Here is a 24,150-nt window from a genome sequence, read left to right as displayed (position 1 = left end):
AGCAAAACACAGCCTCTCTCTCTCTCCCCCTCGCTGCATTCATTGGCCCCGTGGGGCGCAGTGCTCGGACCGGGGCTCGCGCTGGTTGGTCCTTCCCGAGTGAGGGGCGGGGATAAACGAGGATTTCCCAGGGAAGCTAAGTTTCGCTTCTGCTGGGGCTGAATGAAAATGCGGCAGCCGCTGTTCAGATCCTTAAAGGTAGGCGAAACCATCGTGCATAACGGAGCGCTTTCTTGCCTCTTTCCCACAACTACCGTTTTTACTGCTTCGCCTTCAGGGGGGAAAAATAGTGTAAGCGTATCCGCCGACGCGTTGCCTTCGCGGCTTTCCGTTCTGGATCTTTTGCGAATCACCGCCGAACAAGCACCCGCTTTGCTTCTCCGGCTCCTTCCATTTACACGGATGTCTCCCGAGGAAGCAAACCCCTTCTGTCCCTTTAATCCACCTAAGTTTGAATTTCTAGTTCTCTGTTCTTCGCCAGGAGTCCTCAGTTCTAATCGCACATACAGCTTCCAGTATTCTGGGTCCTCCTATTGAACTAAGAAGACAGACAGACAAATATGCTTGCATGCCTTCGAGTCAGTGTTGACTTGCCCCTCCGGTTTTCTTGGCAAAATTTTTGGAAGTGGTTTGCCCTTGCTTTTTTTTTAGGGTTGAAAGAGGCTGACTGGCCCAAGGTCACCCAGCTGGCTTCCTACCTAAGATGGGACTAGATCTCACGCTCTCCTGGTTTCTAGCCTGATGCCTTAACCACTACAACAAACTGGCTCTCTAAGAAGAATTTACTCCTACCATAAATCTGGAATTTCAGTGCGCCCCTGCGGCTGTGCTGGACTATAACACCCATATTCCCAGACAGGATTGATGGAGATCACGGGAATTGTGGTCCAACATTGGAAGACAGGTCTATAATGAAGTGGCAGTGTCACTAGCCCCCACCAGGCCCGCCTTGTTTCTGGACATGTTTATTCAGGCTGAACTTTCAAAATGTTTGCCTGGCAGTAGAGACGAGGTGGATTCCTGCAGCCTAAGGAGAGTGACGAATGAGATGCAGTGCCGTTTAGACTAGTGCTGAACAGCTAATGTTTACATTCCAATTGCGATGAAGAGAACTTGCCCATCAATCAGACGGCGATGCATCTCTGCTGGAGATGTCCCTTGTGTAACAGAGAGGCAGTTTAATTACAGGCTAAGGAAAAAAATACTGCAGTATTTGTTTTCTTTCTTTCTCCCTTCCCCTAAAATCCCTGATTAATGCCTGATCTATTGGTACTGACTCTTTTTTATTCTCATTTTGTTGCTTCGGGAACAGCCAACTTCAGTGATAAAATTCATGTTTTGTGTGCCTAAGTCCCTGATCAAAGCCCCCTGCCTTCTCCAGAGAGAGTTGGCCAACAGCCGAGTCTAAAATCTAGGAATTCAAACATAACTTCCAAGAGTTCTAGCTAACCTCTTAAATCAGAGCAAGCAAAATGGCCAGTTGTTACACTACAGTTCCCATAACTTCTGATAATTAGTAATGTTGGCATGGGCTGATGGGAATCAAACAAGCTCTGGGGGGCTAAAAACTCCCAGCTGTACCTTAGATTGCTACATTAAATATTTGGGAAAGGTCTCTTACCTTGTTATGTGTAGGGAGCCACAGAGATGACTTTGGAGAAGCCATCTAGAAACTGTTAAGACAACAGGTGCAAAAGCAGGGATTAAAATATACAGGTGAAACTCGAAAAATTAGAATATCGTGCAAATGTTCATTTATGTCAGTATGGCAACTCAAAAGGTGAAACCAATATATGAGATAGACGCATTATATGCAAAGCGAGATATGTCAAACCTTACTTTGGTATAATTGTGATGATTATGGCGTACAGCTTATGAAAACCCCAAATTCACAATCTCAGAAAATTAGAATATTACATGACATCAATAACACAAAGATTGGAAGTAGAACAATATTGGACCTCTGCAAAGTATAAGCATGCATATGTACTCAGTACTTGGTTTGGGCCCCTTTTGCAGCAATGACTGCCGCAATGCGGCGTGGCATGGATGCTATCAGCCTGTGGCACTGCTGAGGTGTTATGGAAGACCAGGATGCTTCAATAGCGGCCTTCAGCTCCGCTGCATTGTTCGGTCTCATGTCCCTCATCTTTCTCTTGGCAATGCCCCATAGATACTCTATGGGGTTCAGGTCAGGCGAGTTTGCTGGCCAATCAAGCACAGTAATCCCATGGTCACTGAACCAGGTTTTGGTACTTTTGGCAGTGTGGGCAGGTGCCAAATCCTGCTGGAAAATGAAGTCAGCATCCCCATAAAGCTCGTCTGCAGAAGGAAGCATGAAGTGCTCCAAAATCTCCTTGTAGATGGCTGCATTGACCCTGGACTTAATGAAACACAGTGGACAAACACCAGCAGATGACATGGCTCCCCAAATCAACACAGACTGTGGAAACTTCACACTGGACTTCAAGCATCGTGCATTGTGTGCCTCTCCATTCTTCCTCCAGACTCTGGGTCCTTGGTTCCCAAATGAGATGCAAAAGTTTCTCTCATCAGAAAAGAGGACTTTGGACCACTGGGCAACAGACCAGTTCTTTTTTTCTGTAGCCCAGGTAAGACGCTTCTGACGTTGTTTGTTGTTCAGGAGCGGCTTGACAAGAGGAATATGACATTTGAAGCCCATGTCCAGGATCCGTCTGTATGTGGTGGCTCTTGATGCACTAACTCCAGCCTCAGTCCACTCCTTGTGAAAGTCCCCAACACTTTTGAATGGCCTTTTCCTGACAATCCTCTCCAGGCTGCGGTCATCCCTGCTGCTTGTGCACCTTTTTCTTCCACACTTTTCCCTTCCACATAACCTTCTATTGATGTGCTTTGATACGGCACTTTGGGAACATCCAACTTCTTTTGCAATTACCTTTTGGGGCTTTCCCTCCTTATGGAGGGTGCCAATGATGGTTTTCTGCACAACTGTCAGGTCAGCAGTCTTTCCCATGCTTGTGATTCCTACTGAACCAGCCTGAGAGACCATTTAAAGGCTCAGGAACCCTTTGCAGGTGTTATGGATTCATTAGCTGATTAGAGTGGGACATTTTGAGCCTAGAATATTGAACCTTTTCACACTATTCTAATTTTCTGAGATTCTGAATTTGGGGTTTTCATAAGCTGTACGCCATAATCATCACAATTATACCAAAGTAAGGCTTGACATATCTGGCTTTGCATGTAATGCGTCTATCTCATATCTTGGTTTCACCTTTTGAGTTGCCATACTGACATAAATGAACATTTGCATGATATTCTAATTTTTCGAGTTTCACCTGTAGTTCTAGTCTTCCTGTGGAGTCGGTTTCCTGATCTGGTTTACCCTGTAGGGCTGACAATGCACAATTACTTTATGGAAAGAATATTGGGTTTGGGGGGGGGGGTTGCCTTTGCCGTTAACTCCTATATCAGACCATCCAGAAACATCTTGCTATGCAGCAGGAAGTAATAAAGGTTGTATCTGTTTGCACGTATTTTGAAATCTGGTCCCCTAAAGAAGAACATGGAAATTTTCCCCCCAATCTTTCTTATGCTAGTCGGATGCTATAAATGTTAGCTTTTCATTGCATAGAAATTGCTAAGGTGTTGCTTATTTGTGGCTTTTATAATTTGGGTGATGTTCAGTGTGAGTGGCATTATAAAGAGGTCTAATTCAATATAGCAGAAAAATGGTTTCACTGCAGTAATGGATTCTGCTGAAGAAAGAGAAAAGTATTTGGCAGGGTTTAGCTGCAGGAAATCTTTCTATGGATGAATTCACGCAGTGAATTATATGACTTGTTTATTTTGGCTTATCATGATGTGTATACAGGCTCAGTATATAACCCATGATTTTATAGCAGTAAACTATTATTCTCTGCAGGCTTCCTGACTGCAGATATGGCATAATGGGTTGTGCAAACAGGGAAACATGGTTATTCCTAGTTTCTGATATGGCCCATCAAACCTCTAGCTAATCCACAGAGATGCAAGGTAAGAATGACTAAAAATTGAAGAATTCATACCAGGAATTGGCCAGACATGGTATAAGGACTTTGCTCAGATAAAAATAGACCCTATGTCATGTCAGAAAACCATTTTCTTAGTTGAAACAATTGTTGACTTACAATGATGTGAGATTATAGCTATTTCCTTAAATTAAAATAAAAATAGGGTAATAATTTTTGTCTTCCACAGTTGTCGTGGCTTGCTTCTTCTCTATAGAGTGTCAGCTATGCACAGATATGGCCTTCTTACATTCTTTAAGGAGCCAGGTAAACCAAGTATCTGACTGCTGGTTAAATGGCAAGTTGCAAGTTAATTAAAAATGAAACTGTGGTGTTTTTGAGCTTATAATCTGTAATTCTATAGCTTTGCAGGTCATTTGCATACTCTGTCCTTGAAGAGTATCTGGAAGCTTCAGCTGATGCAAAACGCAGCAGCACAGGCAGTTGTGTGTATTCCAAGAACTGCATGTTATACCTCTGTCCGCAAGCTGCATTGGTTGCCAGTTTGCTTCTGGGTCCAATTCGAGGTGCTAATTATGACTGCCTTTCCCCAGTTACATCTACCAGTCCCATCAGGTCTAGCAGAAGGGGCATGCTGTGGGTCCCATCAGCCAAGCAGCTTTGTTTGGCAGGACCCAGGGAGAGAGCCTTTTCTGCTGTGGCACCCACCCTTTGGAACAACATTCCCCCAAGGTGAGGCTGCCCCAACCCTGTTGGCCTTCCAGAAGGCCTTCAAAACTTGGATGTGCCATCAGGCTTGGGGATCCCATGGAAGTGTGGAGCCCATTAAATGGTTGCACTGTGTATACATTTAGACTGCATTATCCCTGTCTTTTTGTTATTGTAGTTTTTAACTGTTTTTAATTAGTTTTAATGGTTGAATTTTGTGATTGTTTGTGTTTTAATTGTGTATGCTGTCCAGTCACACACAAGCAAGATGGGCAGCCATATAAATTCCATCAATCAGTCAATCAATCTTGGGGTTACAGACCTTGGAGTAAGGGAACAGTGCCTACCAAGGGATTTCTTCTCAGTACTCTCAACAGTTAACTCTCTGCTCAGGGTTTTCTGCTCTGGTCCAGGCCAGATATTGACGTAACTATCCTCTTTTTGCTATTTCCACACCCCAGTGCCTTTGAAAAGCATTTCTGTGGATGTCATTGTCCGAGGTTTCGTGGCTGATGTAGCAGCTGATCTCCAATACAAGAATGAGGAGAAGAACCCTGTGGAGGCCACCTTTGTCTTCCCTCTGGATGATGAGGCTACAGTATATGCCTTTGAGGGTCTGACTGGTGGGAAACGGATTGAGGCCCAGATCCGAGAGAAGAAGCAGGTGCAGAGGACTAAAACATTTGAGAATACAAGGGTCTAAGGCAGCAGAAGCTACATCACTGCACCCAGATTGTCTCAAGAATTCTGCGTGTCATAATCAGCTTTGCTAACAGATTTAAATACATTTTCTTCAGTTTGGTCAAACAGTTTCTTGACAAATTTGTTCATCTACAATAGTGAACTGTTGAGAGGTGGTAGGAATACTGTAATTACCCACACATGTGAACGTATGTTCAATTTCAAAAGAAGGCTATCTGGAAAGGTTGCTAAATGCAGCTTCTGATGACTAGATGTATGTAGTCTTCTTGGCTACATTATGGAAGGGGTTTCCCATTGCTTGCTGGGATTTTTTTTTTTTTAATTCGATCGATAGAGTTGTGCACATTCCAGAACTTATTGTGAAGATATGCTTCAGAACACATAGGAGAGTGAATGCAACACATCTTTTAAGCAGCTGCCTCTTTTTTTAGGCTATTTTAACAAGTCACATTACAGACACAAATACTTCGATATGCTAGTTTATTAAAGCAGCCACATATTTTTTCACACTCACCAAATAGAGCCCACTCTTCTGTGGATTTGGACCACCTCTTCCAAACAATTTTTGATGCATGCATAGTTCTAACCAAGATGATAAGCAAGATTACATTTCACAAGCACCGTGATCTCAGTCACATCTTGTGTGGTTCACCTAGGGGCTCTTGCAAATCGGACTTATTTTGCCACATCGTTTGCCCTGTCCTCTTGCCGTCAAAGACTTAATTCGGCTAGATAGCATGTTAATCTTCCCTTTAAAAATTCTTATACCATATCTTTAGAAATTCATAACATATTGTCATAAGCATGAGACATGCATGGTGAAAAATAGACTAAACCCCAAGTCCCAGAGACACTTTATTTGTGACCACACTAATCTGTGATCTTGTCCTCTTCCCACCTGTCTCTCCCTCTTCTCCAGTACAGGCAGAGCAAGAATATGAGGATGCCCTGAGCCAAGGCCGCCAGGCTTTCCTGCTTGAGAGAGAAGAAAACACCAGCGACATCTTCATATGCAGCCTGGGCAATCTTCCTCCTGGTGCGGGTGCCACATTGAAACTGCGCTACGTTCAAGCGCTAGCTGTGGAACCGGATGGCGCTGCCCGTTTTGTCTTGCCCGCTGTCCTGAACCCCCGCTATGTTCCTGCAGGTAACTGTCTGTATTCCCAAGTCCAGCATGGAGCCCCCAAAGCAAGGCCTCCAATAGGCCCCTTCCCAGCCCTCTTGCTCAGGGGCTCCAAGCCTGGGACATTATGGAACAGTGAACTCAGCTGCACACTTTCACCCTCTTCCTCCCGAGCCTTCTTACTTTACACCTAAGACTGGAACTACAGAGCCATCTCTTAAAAAACAGCAACCAGAGTGACTGGATTCATACAAGACATGAAGGCATAATATAGGATGCGTACAGTCATGTGGTCATGCAGCTAGCAGTGATTCAGTCACATTATGCAAACTTCCACTTTCCACTGAATTTACCATTTTCTTTATTCTTGTTAATGGGATAGAGCTTAAAATCGTGTGCAGTTATTAAAGCAGACTTTTGCAAGATGGTGCCCTCCAGACAAGTATCAGAAGGCACAAAGAACTCAAAGTGAGGGACTTTCAGCCATAACATCCCATTATTTTCCTTTCCAAATTAAAAAAAAAAAAAGCTGATAGAGACTGCCCTTCCCATTTTCTTCTCACACCATCTTAATGAAGTAGGTTAAGTTTGCAGGCTGAGAGATTGGGATAAGATAACATCCCCTTCAATTTGAGCAGGATTCTTTGTGAGTTCATGGACCCCCTCCTGCACTTCTCTTGGCAGGAGTGGTTTACCATTGCTTTCTTCAGCGATAGCCAAGTAGTAACCATGGCTATCCCTGCGTAGCTTTGGAGTCCAAGCAAAGCATCTGGCAGGATCCAAAATCAGAGCAAGGATTGTGGCCGTATGGGGCTCTGAACCTGGTCTGTCTTGGTCCAGCGCGCTAATCGCAGCACCACCGTGCCCCTTTCCTGATTTGATTGGTGTCCTGCTACCCTCTGGGAATCCTCACAGGAGCCTCCCCACTTTCTGTGCGCAGAGCCGTGCATGTGTTTTCTCTTTGCAGGCTCAGAAGGGGGCACTGTTTCCCAGCAGATGCCACAAGTGCCCACAGGAGCTCTGCCCTACACGCTCAGCCTCAGCGCCAGGGTGGAGTCCCCCTATGGCATCAACTGCGTGGACTCAAAATGCAGTCTTCTGCAACATTTGACAGAGGACTGGACCACTGCCCAGGTAGGGCTGCTCAGGACCTGAGGATTTGGATTGGAAGAAACTTCTAAAAAAAATTGTTGTTTTTCCAGCCCCTGCACACCTTGCCCTCCGCATCAATAGTGTGTATGGACCTAACAGCCAAATGAGATACAGGGTTGTTCACACCATTTGGGTTCCCAGAACTGACTTTTAGGATAAAAAACAGAAATAGGATGCGGGATGAAGACTGATGCTGAAAAGCAGTGGTGTCGCTGCCCCACTAGAGGGCTCTAAATGCACAGGGGTTGCCAGATACAGTTCCTTTTAGAACTGCTGAAAATGTTGGTCTGCTGCAAAGTAGAGCTACCTGGTTTCCCAAATAGTCTTTATTCCCATATTGGGCTAAGAGGTGCTCTGCCAATATTTGGATCTATGGCATGACTGCAGTGTTGGTCTGCAAAATGCCAACAATCCTCCATAAGATAAAAAAATGGTGTTGACTTGCTGCCAGAAAGCAACAAAAGGGAGGAAGGGAGAATCCTGGGGATTATAAGCTGGGGAGTTGGACTATATTACAGGGCATGAGCTAGAGGGAAAGAGGATATTTTTCCAAAAACCTCTTAGTGCCACTCTGCATCGTTAAGCCAGGAGTAAGCAACTTTTCTACAACCTGGATTTGGACTTTCAGGTTTATTTTTCAGCATATAAGGGTCATAGCAGGCTAGACAGTGATGTAAATGGCATCACCAGAGTCAGTGAATTCGGGAGGTTGTATTGAGATAGGGATAGAGATGGAACTGCATTAAGTCTATCAGAATCTACAGTGGGGCAAAAAAGTATTTAGTCAGCCACCAATTGTGCAAGTTCTCCCACTTAAAAAGATGAGAGAGGCCTGTAATTTTCATCATAGGTATACTTCAACTATGAGAGACAAAATGGGGGGAAAAATCCAGAAAATCACAATGTCTGATTTTTAAAGAATTTATTTGCAAATCATGGTGGAAAATAAGTATTTGGTCAATATCAAAAGTTCATCTCAATACTGTGTTATATATCCTTTGTTGGCAACGACAGAGGTCAAACGTTTTCTGTAAGTCTTCACAAGGTTTTCACATACTGTTGCTGGTATTTTGGCCCATTTCTCCATGCAGATCTCCTCTAGAGAAGTGATGTTTTGGGGCTGTCGCTGGGCAACACGGACTTTCAACTGCCTCTAAAGGTTTTCCATGGGGTTGAGATCTGGAGACTGGCTAGGCCACTCCAGGACCTTGAAATGCTTCTTACGAAGCCACTCCTTTGTTGCCTGGGCGGTGTGTTTGGGATCATTGTCATGCTGAAAGACCCAGTCACGTTTCATCTTCAATGCCCTTGCTGATGGAAGGAGGTGTTCACTCAAAATCTCACGATACATGGCCCCATTCATTCTTTCCTTTACATGGATCAGTCGTCCTGGTCCCTTTGCAGAAAAACAGCCCCAAAGCATGATGTTTCCACCCCCATGCTTCACAGTAGGTATGGTGTTCTTTGGATGCAACTCAGCATTCTCTCTCCTCCAAAGACGACAAGTTGAGTTTAGACCAAAACTTTCTACTTTGGTTTCATCTGACCATATGACATTCTCCCAATCCTCTTCTGGATCATCCAAATGCTCTCTAGCAAACTTCAGACAGGCCCAGACATGTACTGGCTTAAGCAGGGGGACACGTCTGGCACTGCAGGATTTGAGTCCCTGGCGGCATAGTGTGTTACTGATGGTAGCCTTTGTTACTTTGGTCCCAGCTCTCTGCAGGTCATTCACTAGGTCCCCCGTGTGGTTCTGGGATTTTTGCTCACCGTTCTTGTGATCATTTTGACCCCACAGGGTGAGATCTTGCATGGAACCCCAGATCAAGGGGGATTATCAGTGGTCTTGTATGTCTTCCATTTTCTAATTATTGCTCCCACAGTTGATTTCTTCACACCAAGCTGCTTGCCTATTGCAGAGTCAGTCTTCCCAGCCTGGTGCAGGTCTACAATTTTGTTTCTGGTGTCCTTCAACAACTCTTTGGTCTTAGCCATAGTAGAGTTTGGAGTGTGACTGTTTGAGGTTGTGGACAGATGTCTTTTATACTGATAACAAGGTCAAACAGGTGCCATTACTACAGGTAACGAGTGGAGGACAGAGGAGCCTCTTAAAGAAGTAGTTACAGGTCTGTGAGAGCCAGACATCTTGCTCGTTTGTAGGTGACCAAATACTTATTTTCCACCATGATTTGCAAATAAATTCTTTAAAAATCAGACAATGTGATTTTCTGGATTTTTTTTCTCATTTTGTCTCTCATAGTTGAGGTATACCTATGATGAAAATTACAGGCCTCTCTCATCTTTTTAAGTGGGAGAACTTGCACAATTGGTTGCTGACTAAATACTTTTTTGCCCCACTGTAAATGCGCCTGTCTCTTTTTCATCTCCTACTGAATGATTCTGCCATTTCCTTTCATATCTCAGTGCTCTAATATTGGGGGATCCAGGGGCTGACTGTGCTGGCCAAGAGATTACCAGTTCCCTGTTCCCCAACCTGGTAGCCTTCAGACTGTTGCACTACCAGTCCCATCGTTCCCAGAAAGCATGGCTTACCCAAGTGGGAGAATACCAGGTTTCGTACATGGCCTTTCTCAAGAAGAATACATGAGCTTACAGGGCTGAACCCGTCTTCTGGAACTCCTCTTAGAGTGGGAGTTTGGCTAGGTATCTGGGTGACCTGTTCCTGTCAGTGCTCCTATCAGGCTTAAAAGGGATCCTCTCTTAACGGAAGATGTAAGGAACAAGGCAAGGCAGCCTTTACATGACAAAGGCTTGAGCAGCCTCCTTAGCTTAGAAACTCAGCAATTCCTGCTTATAACCTAATCATTCTTCTGTGGCATTTAGTTTGAGAATTCCTGGCCTAGAGTGTACAGCAGTGTTAGGACTGCAACCTGCGAGCACTTTGGTTTTGCTTATCTTCCCAAAGGTTTCCTTGGCTAAAGGGCACCAATTTGACCGTGACGTGGAACTGCTGATATATTATGAAGACGTTCACAAGACCAGTGCCATTTTAGAGGCTGGGAAGTCTGGGGCCGCTCCAGGTGAGCAAAGCTGAAGGAAGAGGTGGGGAATCTGTGCCTCTCCACTACAGCTCTCAGCAATCCCTGTTAGCATGCCTATCAGTGAAGGATGCTGAGAGATGTCACTCAGCAACATCTGGAGGAACACCAGTTCCTCATCTTTGGCATAAGGTTATCCTGTGGCTGAAGTAGAAGGTTCCTTGGAATTGGAAGGGCCCTGCCTTGAGTGAAAATGCTTATCGATCTCATTTCTTCCTGCAAAATACAGGATCGCTGATGGGGGACCCTGCCCTTCTGCTAACCCTGTACCCCAACATTCCAGCTGTCAAGCCAGGTCAGAGTGTTGCTGGAGAGTTCATCTTCCTGCTGGATCGCTCTGGCAGCATGGATTCCATCGTGGATTACCAGCACTCTTCACCATCACGCATTCAGAGTGCCAAGGTACCTTATGGGTGGATGGATAGAGGGGTTGCAATAGAGATCTGTAGTCTACTACAATTATAAGATGAGTGTAGTGTTTTACTGAATGCTTTGGATTTTCCTCAAGCCTTCCAAGCTGCTCAACATGATGTCCATGGTCCATTCTTTACAACGACCCTGGGAAGTAGATCAGACTCAGTGACTAAACAAGTCACAGAATGAGGCTTAGGGATGAGAATTGAAATCTAAGACTCCCAATCCTGTATCCACACACAACAGATTTTATAAAAGGAGAAGTAAAGAAAAGTAGAGATGATACTTTAATATACATGGAAACTGACTCTGGATGTTTATCTACCTCCCCCTCCATGTCAGGAGACCCTGATTTTCTTGCTAAAGAGTCTCCCTCTGGGATGTTACTTCAACATCTATGGCTTTGGCTCTACTTATGACTCATTCTACCCGTAAGTATTAGAAGTTGTCTCTTGTCAGACCTTTTATTTCTCAGCTTTACCAGCCCCTCCCTATTTCTGTGAAGTATCACTGGAAAGAATCAAATGCTTAGTTTGTTTTTAAAAATGATACAAAGTTAAAAAGATGTCAGCCCAAAGAAATTGGTCTGACCATGACAGGAACCAAATTTAATTGAAACCTAAGGAAGCTTACATCAATTAAATGCAGTTTGTAATTTTCCCTACATATTGCATTGAAAAATATAATTGGGTGGAAAGGGTTGGAAGGTTCTGGGAGTTAAACCAAAGCTTTTGGGAGCCTGTATGTGACCTTGAGATCTCATATCGGACCCCAGATCATGAGGGGTTGTGTTGCCCTCTTTGGTCTTCTTGGTGGTCAACATGTCCCCCTTGTGTCCTTAGCATTAAGTTCTAGGGCTATAAATACTGTGAGATGGCGAAGAAGAAATGGATGATTGTTGTGTATATGGGCAATATATAAAACGCTGTTTAGGGGAACTTGGCTGAGCTTGGGGATAGCCTTTACCCTCTAGAACTCTCTGCAGGCAGAGTGTGGAGTACACCCAGGAGACCATGAACACTGCTATCCAACGTGTGAAGGAGCTGGATTGTGACTTGGGAGGCACAGAGATTCTAAGACCCCTGAAGGCCATTTACAGCCAGCCAGGCCATGAAGGGCATCCTCGACAGGTATTCAAATAAGATGATCTTCCCTTTTATACAGAATCAGGATTAAGCACACTCGTGAAAAGGTTTACAGAAAAAGCACATAATAATGCTCATAGCTAGAAGCGTGAGGAGAATTTACTTTTATTATAGGCTGTAGACATTTTATATATCCATACTCATCACATTATTTCCTTTCAAGATAAGCAGCATTATGCAAAGCACAGAAAGGGAGTAAGAATTAATAAGCTAAAGAACCTATATGTACTCCCGTAGCTACTCAGGGCACTGCATGGTGAACCAGCTGAACCTTCCAAACGGTCTTCTAGGGCAGCCCTGTGTAAAGCAAATTGCAGTAGTCCAGCAGCAAGGTCATAAGGGCGTGGGTGATTGAGAGCAAAGCTTCCTGGTTGAGATACAGCTGCAACTGACGCACCATGCTCATAGTATTTATTACTTCTTCTGACATTACTAGACTTGGTTTCAATTTCATTCCTGATGATGTCACTATAATTTCCATAGAAATCTCTAAAGTAGTCTTTCCAGGATTCCCTCACTTCAGTTTCATCCCCAGTCATTTTGTCGGTTTGAATTTTAATTCCATTCACTCTGCCTGGCAGCTCTTTGTTTAAGTCTCTTCCCTTATTGCCTGTTGTTTTGTTGTGTTCTTTCCATCAAATTTGCTGTGCTTTCCTACTGCCTGCTTTAAACTTAACTGCTTTTTGCTCTCTTTTGCTTTATATGTACACACACAACACAATATCTTTCTCCCCTTGGTTGTTTTTTTTTTTTTTTAGCATTTGGTCATATGCATGTTATCTTATCCACTGTTTCTTCCGTTTCACCATTCCACCAAGCATCCTTTTTATACTTGCTATTAATGTAACTCCATGATTTCTAAGGCACTGGGTAACATGGTTCTTTTCATTCTGTTCCAAACAACTCCCTCACCTTCTTTCTTGGTCCACTTTCCATTCATTCTGTTGGGAGATTAATCAATCTTACAATATTTTTAATATTTTATTTTGCATTTTTTTCTGCAGTCATTCTACTTTTACTCCAGTTTCTTTCACTTCTTTCCTTTCTTTTCCATTCCATTTTTTCCCCAAGATTCATTCTTGATGTTACTAAAAAATGTTTATCCCATTGTCAGAACGTTTTATAGACGCCTTCACTAATTCTCTCAATTATGTATCATAAATAATCAAATCCATCATGCTTTTAGATTTATATTAATTGTTCCCCCATGTGTATGTATGAGTAGGCTTATGCCTAAACCATATACAAGTGAAACTCGAAAAATTAGAATATCGTGCAAATGTTCATTTATGTCAGTATGGCAACTCAAAAGGTGAAACCAATATATGAGATAGACGCATTACATGCAAAGCAAGATATGTCAAGCCTTACTTTGGTATAATTGTGATGATTATGGCGTACAGCTTATGAAAACCCCAAATTCAGAATCTCAGAAAATTAGAATAGTGTGAAAAGGTTCAATATTCTAGGCTCAAAATGTCCCACTCTAATCAGCTAATGAATCCATAACACCTGCAAAGGGTTCCTGAGTCTTTAAATGGTCTCTCAGGCTGGTTCAGTAGGAATCACAAGCATGGGAAAGACTGCTGACCTGACAGTTGTGCAGAAAACCATCACTGACACCCTCCATAAGGAGGGAAAGCCCCAAAAGGTAATTGCAAAAGAAGTTGGATGTTCCCAAAGTGCTGTCTCAAAGCACATCAATAGAAGGTTATATGGAAGGGAAAAGTGTGGTAGAAAAAGGTGCACAAGCAGCAGGGATGACCACAGCCTGGAGAGGATTGTCAAGAAAAGGCCATTCAAAAGTGTTGGGGACTTTCACAAGGAGTGGACTGAGGCTGGAGTTAGCGCATCAAGAGCCACCACACACAGACGGATCCTGGACATGGGCTTCAAATGTCGTATTCCTCTTGTCAAGCTGCTCCTGAACAACAAACAACATCAGAAGCGTCTTACCTGGGCTACAGAAAAAAAGAACTGGTCTGTTCCCCCTGGCCTCTTTTCTGATGAGAGCAACTTTTGCATCTCATTTGGGAACCAAGGACCCAGAGTCTCGAGGAAGAATGGAGAGGCACACAATGCACGATGCTTGAAGTCCAGTGTGAAGATTCCACAGTCTGTGTTGATTTGGGGAGCCATGTCATCTGCTGGTGTTTGTCCACTGTGTTTCATTAAGTCCAGGGTCAATGCAGCCGTCTACCAGGAGATTTTGGTGCACTTCATGCTTCCTTCCGCAGATGAGCTTTATGGGGATGCTGACTTCATCTTCCAGCAGGATTTGGCACCTGCCCACACTGCCAAAAGTACCAAAACCTGGTTCAATGACCATGGGATTACTGTGCTTGATTGGCCAGCAAACTCGCCTGACCTGAACCCCATAGAGAATCTATGGGGCATTGCCAAGAGAAAGATGAGGGACATGAGACCGAACAATGCAGCGGAGCTGAAGGCCGCTATTGAAGCATCCTGGTCTTCCATAACACCTCAGCAGTGCCACAGGCTGATAGCATCCATGCCACGCCGCATTGCGGCAGTCATTGCTGCAAAAGGGGCCCAAACCAAGTACTGAGTACATATGCATGCTTATACTTTGCAGAGGTCCGATATTGTTCTATTTCCAATCCTTGTGTTATTGATGTCACGTAATATTCTAATTTTCTGAGATTGTGAATTTGGGGTTTTCATAAGCTGTACATCATAATCATCACAATTATACCAAAGTAAGGCTTGGCATATCTCGCTTTGCATGTAATGCGTCTATCTCATATATTGGTTTCACCTTTTGAGTTGCCTTACTGACATAAATGAACATTTGCACGATATTCTAATTTTTTGAGTTTCACCTGTATGTAAAACAAGCAAACCTTTTTTTAAGCAAGTAACTCACCAGTCATCATTCACTCATTCTTGCATTCCACTGGATCACGTTAATTCAAAGTGTTGCACATTTGTTCCAATACTCAACCCTGTTTTTTCTGTTACCATAAGCACTGGAGTTTAACATGCACTTACCACCAATGTATGGATTCCTACTTTCATACACAGTTATAACAGTTAGATGATACTAATTCATACTTTCTGACAAAAATTTAGTCCTTTCATTGATGATGAAACCTACACGTTTACTTCCCTGCATGTCTTCATAAACCCACTCCACAAAAACAGGCCACCCTTGAAAACTGTTGCATCCTCTCCTTTGTTTCACAGACACACAATATATCTGTTTTTCTTTCATTTCATTCATTAATTTACATCTGTAAACCCTTATGATCTTCTGTATGCCATGGTCATAACCTGTCAGACCAGCTCCATCTACATAACCACATGCAACCCTAGATGTGGATCACCTTCCATCTTGCTTTTGGGCAATTGAGGCTTTCTTTCTAATGAAATAAGAGAACTGTAGATTATGCTGCCAACCTTTGTCCGACCTGTATCACCTGCAGCATTCCCCGCAAACAATCAGGACAATAATGATCTGCTTGGGCACCAAATGGAGAATGTAATGTAATGTAACGCAATGCAACACAACACAACACAACGCAGTGCAATGCAACATGCAGTAATTATTGTAAGTAAGTAATATAATATAACATGTAGTATGTATCTCTGGATGCTATGCTACCAAATAACACAGATTACTAGGTTGCCACAACAGAACTGGTTTGTTTAGTTTCGATTCTGGTAGCATGACCTCCTGAATAATCTAAGATAAGTTGGAGCATAATAAAAATGGAGGGTGATCAGCTTTTCTGTTGTCTCCGAGCTGAGGCCAGCAGTGGTGATTGCTGATCCCCACGGTGACTGGTGAGGTACAAGGCTAAGGCTGTGTAGGAAGAACAAAGAGAGGAACTGTAGGCCCAGCCAGGAGGTCACCGTATGGAGAATCAATTTGTTTTGGGGAATGCAGAGATGGTTACACAGAGCTTTGGTTGCCTTCCGATCCTGTCATCTCTTGAAACCCTCCATAGGAAGTTCAAATTAAATTTCTTCTCACCTGCTTCTAGGCACCTTGGTGGTCAGGTTAGACTTTTGACTTCATGTCTCTCTCCGTCTCCACAGCTCTTTGTATTCACCGATGGAGAGGTGTCCAATACAAATGAGGCCATTGCTGAAGTTCGACTTCACAGTAGCTCCCACAGGTAAGTAGAGAGGGTGAAACTGTTTTGCTGCTGTTCTTTTCTCCTGGCTTCCATCAGCTTCTGCCCTCTTCCTTCCCCCCCCCCCCCAACAGGTGCTTCTCCTTTGGCATTGGGGAAGGGGCGTCCACGGCTCTCATCAAAGGCATTGCTCGAGCTGCGGGAGGCAGTGCTGAATTCATCACTGGCAAGGAACGCATGCAGGCCAAGGTGAGGCCTCTCCCTCTTCATGTGTTTTAGCCCTGCTGCGTGTCATTGGCATGTAGTTCCAGGATTTAGCATCTTTTAGGCTGCCACTTAATTATCTATAAGTTTTTAATAAATCAGCTGTAGCAGCCTAATACCTTTCAGGCAAGGGGGGGGGCATCAGAAATTACTTTGCATGGTTCAGTTCTTTGGCGCTGCCAAGAACTAATGAGAAAACCCACTGTTTATTTGGTTTATAATACATATTCCTCACGAGGCACAAATAGAGGAGCATATTTTGGGGTAGTAGAGACACACACACTTGTTTTCTTGTTATTTGGAAGATTTGGGGATTAATAACATGGTTATTATGATGTACTGTAGCTCTTCCTAGACTAGAAGCCCCAGATGGGATGAAAAATTAACCAAAGTGGCAAGACAGAATCAGAGAATCACAGAAGGGGCTGTTTAGGTCATTGAGTCCAATGACCCTTTCAGGCTAGGAATCCAAATTAAAACAACCTAATTTGTTTCACCTCCACCTGAACACAGCAAATGAAAGGGAGCCCATTTACTTCTCTAGGTAATTATTTCCACTGTTGAACTGCTCTTAGCATGAGAAAGTTTGGTCTAACTTTCAACTAGAATCTGTCTTCCTCTAACTGAGTCCACTATTCCATTTCCTGTATTCTTAAAGGGTAATGGACATGGTACTCAAGGTGGGGACTGTATGAAGCAGAATAGAGTTGAATAATTATTTCCAGTTATTTGAAAATTATGCTTCTGTGGTTGCAGCCTAAAACTGCATTTGCCTTCTTTGCAGTCACTTCATGCTGCTGCTCATATTCAGTTTTCAGTCAATTAAATCTGTTTTGCAAATATTGTTACCGAGCTGGTCTAAATCCAGAGGTCTTGTCATCTGTGTCATGGGGGGTAGGGGCAGAATGGAACATATCGTTTAGCCAAAATTTTGACTGTTTTTGGAGACACTGTTTCATAATCTCAAAGCTATAAAAACTTGACATTTTTAAAGTAAATATTGACTTATTTCCCAGAGGAGCCTAAAATCTTCTATAGCCTCTTCAGAAGATTCCTGTTTTCCTGCAGGCTTTGCAAAGTCTGAAGAAGGCCCTTCAGCCAGCAGTGACCGGGATCTCCCTGAGCTGGGAGTTGCCTCCAGGCCTCGAGGCCACACTGGTGGGGTCAGGCCCTCAGGTCATTTTCCAAGGGCAGCGCTGCCTCATCTATGCCCAGATCCATGGGCAACTTCAGGCAAGTAATCCACCTGAGGTCCACCAATCTGAGCAATTCCTCCCTCCCGAGGTGTAGTCTGTGTCCTGTGCCTGCTCAGCGAAGGGTATTCAGTTGCCCTTCCTTGGCAGCTCTCATCCTAGAACGTACCGATTCTCAGAAAGGATTTCCCCTCTTTTCCCCCTTCCTTTCCCTGCATCTTCTGTTTTTGTACAGACATCAGGCTCCACGGAGGGGACAGCAGTTGTTCGGTATAATTTCCAAAACAAGACTCCCACAGAAACGATAAAGTTCTCACTCCGTCTTGAGAAGACAGACAGGTAGAACCCAAGGTTGTCCAAGCCCTTTAAAAGAGGTGCATCACAGCGAGGGACAGCACATCCAAAGTTTTTCTCTGAGTCCTCAAAGCAGATTCCTCTTTTTTCAGATTCGCAGAGTTCCTTCATAAGCTGCTCCCAGCTGTCTCTTCATGCATGAGGCAGCCAGGAGTAGCTTATGAACCAAGAAAAAGACGTGGCTGTCTTGCTCATTCAAACAGAGGTGCTTTTCACCAGCAGAGTCGTTTCCTCTTGGTGATCCTGTGGCCTTCGTATGTTAAAGCCAAAAGAAAGTAGGAAGCCACCACCTTGACCAACTAGGTGTGTGTGTCATCTCTTGCCCTCTGGACTCACAGTCCCTTAGCCAAGGGCCCACAGGTTTGGCTGGGTTCATAATTGTTCTGGCAGTTTTCAGCCGAAGGACACTGTTCATTTGACATTGGTTGACTAAAGCACAACAGAGCAAGCCAGTGCAAAACAAGCCACGTGTGTTCTTTCATGGTACTTCCAGGCTACGGAAGGTGCTCCCCCAGGGATATATTCAGGCTGGGCTTTCTCTCTTTTCATGGAAGGAGACAAGGAGGAAAGGTCTTTTTAGCCCAAACTTTTCAGCTTCAATGTGTTAAAATCCAAAACAAGTAGTTAGTTACTATTAACTGTTTATGTCTTCTCTACTGTTAGCTGACCCTCCGAGCAGAAAGCCATGATATAAAAGGAACTGACAATAAATTCAGATTTGGTGTGTGGTGTGATGGCAGCCCTTTCTCCGCTCTTCCCACCTCCTTCTGTGCAGGCTCCCTGTTCACCGTCTTGCAGCTCAGGCACTGTTGCAGGAATTAGAGGCAGCCAAGGAGAAGGTGGAAGAAAAGCGGCGCCTGGCACTAGAGATAAGCCTGAACTCGGGGGTGGTGTGTTCCCAGACAGCCTACGTGGGTGTGAACACGGAGCTGGGCAAGCCGGTTCGAGGACCCCTTCTCCACCGAGATGTCCCCCTTCCCCTTCCAGGTGAGTGATGAGCAAAAGATGGCGGATCAGTCCCAGGCCCTGAGCGGCCTTTGAATCAAACGGGGGTCTGAATTGCAGCTGAGATTCTCCAGGCAATCTGGAGTCTTGCCTGGTGGAGGTTCAGTTGAAAAGCCCATCGCTCCCTGGACTTTAGCTGTCCAGCAGTTGGCAGAGCGAGTGGCTGGGATGCACTCTTGTTGCTTGCCAGGTGTCATCTGTACCAACATAGCACGTTCCTTCATGTTCTTGCAGTGTCTTAGCTGGATTGCTGGTTTTCTACCTCCTTCCTGAGCTGTCAGGCCCTTTGGTTTTCAATATTTTAGTGGGAGTTATTGCTTGTAATATTATAAGAATGAATACAGTAATTACTTCTGCGTTAGACCATCCCCTCTTTCCTTCAGAGGGATAACCATTTCCAGGCATCTTTTGGACTTCTCCTTGCAGACAGCTGCAAATCTCTCTTGAGAAAGTTACCATCCTTTTTTGGGCAGGAAGGGCAGCTTTTTAGTGGCTCAGGGTCACATTTAATGATTAGTGGGTGGTACAAGAATTACGCAATGATGCACTGTGAATGAAGCCACATAATGCATGTAAATGCAGTTGACATTTCCCATGTTCTCAGATTTTGAGAGCTACAGACTGGGGTCATTCTAAGTGTGTGTGTGTGTGTGTGTGTGCGCGCGCGCGCGCGCACACACGCCTTCGAGTCAGTATTGACTCCTGGCGACTGCCTGGACAAGTCCTTGCAGTTTTCTTGGGACGGTTTCAGAATTAGTTTGCCATTGCCTCCTTCCCAGGGCTAAGAGAGAATGACTGGCCCAAGCTCACCCAGCTGGTTTTATGCCTTAGGCAGGACTAGAACTCACAATTTTCCGGTTTCTAGCCGTTCTAAGTAAGGTAGATAATCCAGGCTGTCAATAGTTCTTGGGGAGCTTTTCTGTAGTCCAGCCTCAGACTTGCCGTCTCACTTGCTCTGCATCTGCTGGGATCTAGACTAGCGTTTCTCAACCTTGGCTACTGTAAGATGTGTGGACTTCACCTGGCTGGAGAATTCTGCGAGTTGAAGTCCACAAATATTAACCTTGCCAGGGTTGAGAAATACTGATCTAGACCATCCAGAGCTCACAGAGGACTGGAAGTACACAAAGGGAAGGTAACATTAATCTTGGGTTATTACAGCTTTTTCTTGTGCTGTTTCTCTTTGGAATGTCTGGCTCCAGCTGTCAGGTTGGATGATCCATCACATTTCCATGCAATGTCATTAGTTTCACTTTTGATGCAGAAGGGAAGTCATGCGAGGCAACGTCCTGTACAAAAAACGGCAGTTTTGAAGAGTGGCACGTTTGAAGGTAATTCCCATCAGTCACAGTGCAAGCCTAATTTTAAAAAATGCCATTCTTATGAACGTCCATTATATTTTGCATGCAAGTCAAACATGGAATGTATTAGTTTGTGTCAGTAATTACAAAGCCAGTAATTAAAATAATAAAACTAGGATATGTATTTATTTACTTATGTGGCTGCCCTGTTTGCCAAAGCAAATCTGGGTGTCTAACATAAAATTAAACAATAACCAACAGGAACATCAATAAGAACAAAACATACATTCCATTCATCAGCCTCCTGAGACAGGCACATTTAACATCCCAAATGCCTAGGGGGGGAAAGCAGATATTTTTGTGTCTTTTGAAAAGCTGGCAGGGTCAGGGCTAATCAAATCTTGGAGTCAAGGGTGAAGGGAATCAATCCAAAGTGCAGGTGCTACACAGAAAAGACACGCCTCTTTGATTCAGCCAGATGACATTGACACAAAGAAGAGGTCTGGAGCATGACCAGTCGCAAGAGTGCATGGGACGGAAGACAGGGGGTCCCACAAATAACCTGGCTATCATTTGTGTGTATTTGTTTCAGGTTATATTGTAGCCTTTTATGATATCCAACCTTTTGCTTTTGTGAGTTTGGTAGAATGGAGTGGAAAAATGATAGGGGTTCAACATTGGACCTTTAAGCAGATACCTGGGATTTATATCTCCCAAAGTCTCATGTCTGATGTTGCAAATAGTCAAATTTAAAGGGGAAACATGGAGGGGGAATTAAACTGCGAGTTTAATAGTTGAGTAGTGTGAGGTCTAGAAACGTGCTCTTCAAAATGCTGTTTTTAAATCTCTCCATTGTCCCATATTAATAGCCAGATAACACAGAAAGAATCTTATTCCCAGGTTCCAGCTCAGGTTAATTGATTTAAAATACAAAGCCTGGATTAACATGTCATTGTTTCCCTTCCCCGCCCCTCTGACCCACTCAAAAAAACAAAACAAAACAGGATTCATTCATTTTTTAAAAACTTATTTGGTTTTATTTAAACATGGTTTCATTTTACTAAGAGTATTCATGGTAAGTAGTTAAGAAGTAGGTCAGCAAATGAATATTTTGGATAAAGATGGGTCTTAGGCCTGAAAAAGTAAAGGTAACATTTGTGAGATGGACAGCTATATAAAGTTGCTTAAATAAATAAATAGTCCAGAGTTACATAAGTAGTAGTTCCCCTCTAAGGCTATGATTTTTGCCTCTGTATTTAGTGCCAGAATTGCTCAGTTCAGCAAGAGATAAGAGGAAAAGGTAGGATGACATGTTCAGTGTAACGATATCAGCCAAGAAGAAATTTAAGGTAAATAATGTATAAACCTGGATGGATTCTAAATGTGCTGTGATACTGAGATCTCCTTTTTGACAGCTCGAGAGCCAGAACCTTCCGACGCTAAGGAGGAAGAATCTCCTCTTTTGAAGTTGGTATCCCTGCAGAATGCAGATGGCTCCTGGCCTCATGGGTCTGCCCTAGCCACCCTACTAGGCCTGAGTGAGGCTGAAATCTCAGACAAAGCACCAGCCCATGTAAGTTTGTGTAAATTTTGCAGCATAAGCTCCAAAAGCTTTATTCATTTGATTGTTGTCTATGGTTAGAAAAAGCTGTCTCGAGTACATGTTCAGCTGGTTTGAGGGAATGGAGTACAGAATCAGGGTCACAGTAGGCATTCTAAGAACCCTCCAGATGCAGTGGGCATCAAGCCCCTTATTGCAGGTAGCAAGAAAAGGAGCAAGGAATTGTGAGAGTTGTAATCCAGAAAATCTGGAGGACACTAAATTCCAGAGTCCAAACCAAACAAACTGTTACTAAAAAAAACTATTTGTGACATTGACAGAGAGGCATTCTTATGAACACAAGAGGTGTCAAAGTAGGTTGGGGAGACAGGTCAATGCATGCTTACCCTGCCTTTAATCCCTGATTTTGCCATAATGGCGAGTGGAAGGCCACAGCTACTTATGTGGCCTCTTCCCCTAAAACCTTTAGCATCTTACCTTCAAGATTTCATACATAATACGAAACATGTAGATCACTCAACAAAGCTATCTCTGTGGTAGGAGATGAAGTGGAATAAGATGCAGGAGATGGTTGCCCATAACCAGGAAGCTGGAGCGGTAGGGAAGCTGTCTTAACTGAGTTTCACTCCATGGAAAATATAGAGTTGCAGGCATTATTAATGAAACCACGGTATACATTACCTACTTCAATCCATTGTTTTGAATTCTGGACAATAGGTAGCTTGTATTTATGATTTAGCTATTGAATAGTTACTTTTAACCATCATTTGGCCAAGCATTATTCACACCTGCACAGGAACAGTATGTAAGTCTCATTCAATATCTTTCTCACACCATCACTCTCAGGTGGCCCCAGACATATGGGCAACGGTGCTGGCTATTCTCTGGCTTCATTTGAATGCTGCAGAGCAGAAAGATGAGTGGGAACTGCTGGAAGGAAAAGCTGTCCATTGGCTCCAAGTGAATGCAGGTGAGATACTGTGGACAGCTGGTCAAGAGGATCCAATGCTGGGATAAGAAATAGTGGTGTGTGGTTGTCCTTAGCCTACCTTGGGTGATCATGGAAATAGCTAAGCAATATCAGACTTTGTTAGTACTTTGATTGGAGACCACTGAAAAACCTGGGGCTGCTAGCTAGACTGGGAAGTTGAAAAAACATCTTAAAAGAAGACAGTAGCCACCAATTCTGTACTGTTGCCAAGAAGGCTACCTTGAGATGTCCATGAGGTCACCAGGAGTTGAGTTCAGTTCAAGGGAATCTTTATCTTTTATGGAGAAGAGGCCTTGGTGAATGCAAGTCCAGTAGCAGTACCACTTAATGCCATCCTTCTTGTCCATCCAAGTTCTTTGTGAAGTGTTTTTTTGGTGGATCAGTTCCCAGAATTCCCTAGCCAATATAACCATTGCTGAGAATTCTGGGAGTTGACTTCCTGAAGTTTAGAGAGCATCCAGATTCACACGGACTGTCTTTTTGACATTGGAAGATGATGTGCTAAATGCTATTATATTATTTAAACTGAAGTGGGTGTTGCTTGAGCAATCCTGATTCTTGAGTATTCTTTTTCAGGAGTTCAACTGGCTAAGTGTGTGAAGGCTGGTAATGCAGTTCTGAGAAGTAGAGTCAGCCGCCAGGTATTTGAGCTCTGAGCTTACGTTATCCTATACCTGAAACTCGAACATCTGCTTCTATTCTTGCTAAAATGTAAACTGTTGCATCCCCCATAAAAGCCTATTAGGTCCTGGGTTGTCATTCCTTTGAAAGTATCCGTGCCTTGCTTACAAAACTCACTAAGTTTTAATGTATCACAAATTGCTTTATAGGTGCACTGATATCCAAGCAATCTATGCATAAATGTAGATAAACTGTTCCATATGTATTAAATTGCCAAAAAAATCATCACTTAAAGGAATAAAATGAAGGCTGACACCTCAGCCCTGATATGTCTACTTTAATTTGCAACCTGAAGTCTATAATACAACCTTGGAACGTGAATATGTATGCATCTTCCACTAACTAAAAATTAGAGATACATTCCCAGTCCCAGCAAAACGTGAATCCTGAGATGGCTTGAGA

General features: G+C 43.6%; 1 protein-coding gene across 5 annotated transcripts; it reads left to right on the top strand.

Moving 5' to 3' along the window:
* On the top strand, positions 1–24,150 carry LOC103058116 (von Willebrand factor A domain-containing protein 5A). Of its 5 annotated transcripts, XM_088142808.1 has the most exons (19): positions 151–198; positions 3,908–4,017; positions 4,222–4,298; positions 5,162–5,364; positions 6,327–6,549; positions 7,493–7,659; positions 10,607–10,721; positions 10,969–11,141; positions 11,496–11,584; positions 12,139–12,283; positions 16,361–16,440; positions 16,533–16,647; positions 17,731–17,895; positions 18,091–18,194; positions 18,985–19,196; positions 20,417–20,545; positions 21,931–22,088; positions 22,923–23,046; positions 23,644–24,150. In XM_088142808.1, the coding sequence occupies exons 3-19, from the start codon at positions 4,259–4,261 to the stop codon at positions 23,721–23,723; spliced, it is 2,322 nt and encodes a 773-aa protein (XP_087998934.1). In that variant the 5' UTR covers positions 151–198; positions 3,908–4,017; positions 4,222–4,258; the 3' UTR covers positions 23,724–24,150. The 5 variants fall into 5 exon arrangements, with proteins under 5 accessions (XP_087998937.1, XP_087998935.1, XP_087998933.1 ...); XM_088142807.1 differs by lacking the exon at positions 3,908–4,017 and having other exon boundaries at positions 10–198; XM_088142809.1 differs by lacking the exons at positions 3,908–4,017; positions 22,923–23,046; positions 23,644–24,150 and having other exon boundaries at positions 4–198; positions 20,479–20,545; positions 21,931–22,069.

Source organism: Python bivittatus, unplaced genomic scaffold (assembly GCF_059951505.1).
Source record: "Python bivittatus isolate LINGU-HERP-01145 unplaced genomic scaffold, Pbiv_v1 ctg000440_np1212, whole genome shotgun sequence".
NCBI classification, from domain to species: Eukaryota; Metazoa; Chordata; class Lepidosauria; order Squamata; family Pythonidae; genus Python; species Python bivittatus.
Note: the sequence above shows the minus strand (reverse complement) of the source record. Positions and strands in the feature narration are given on the sequence as shown.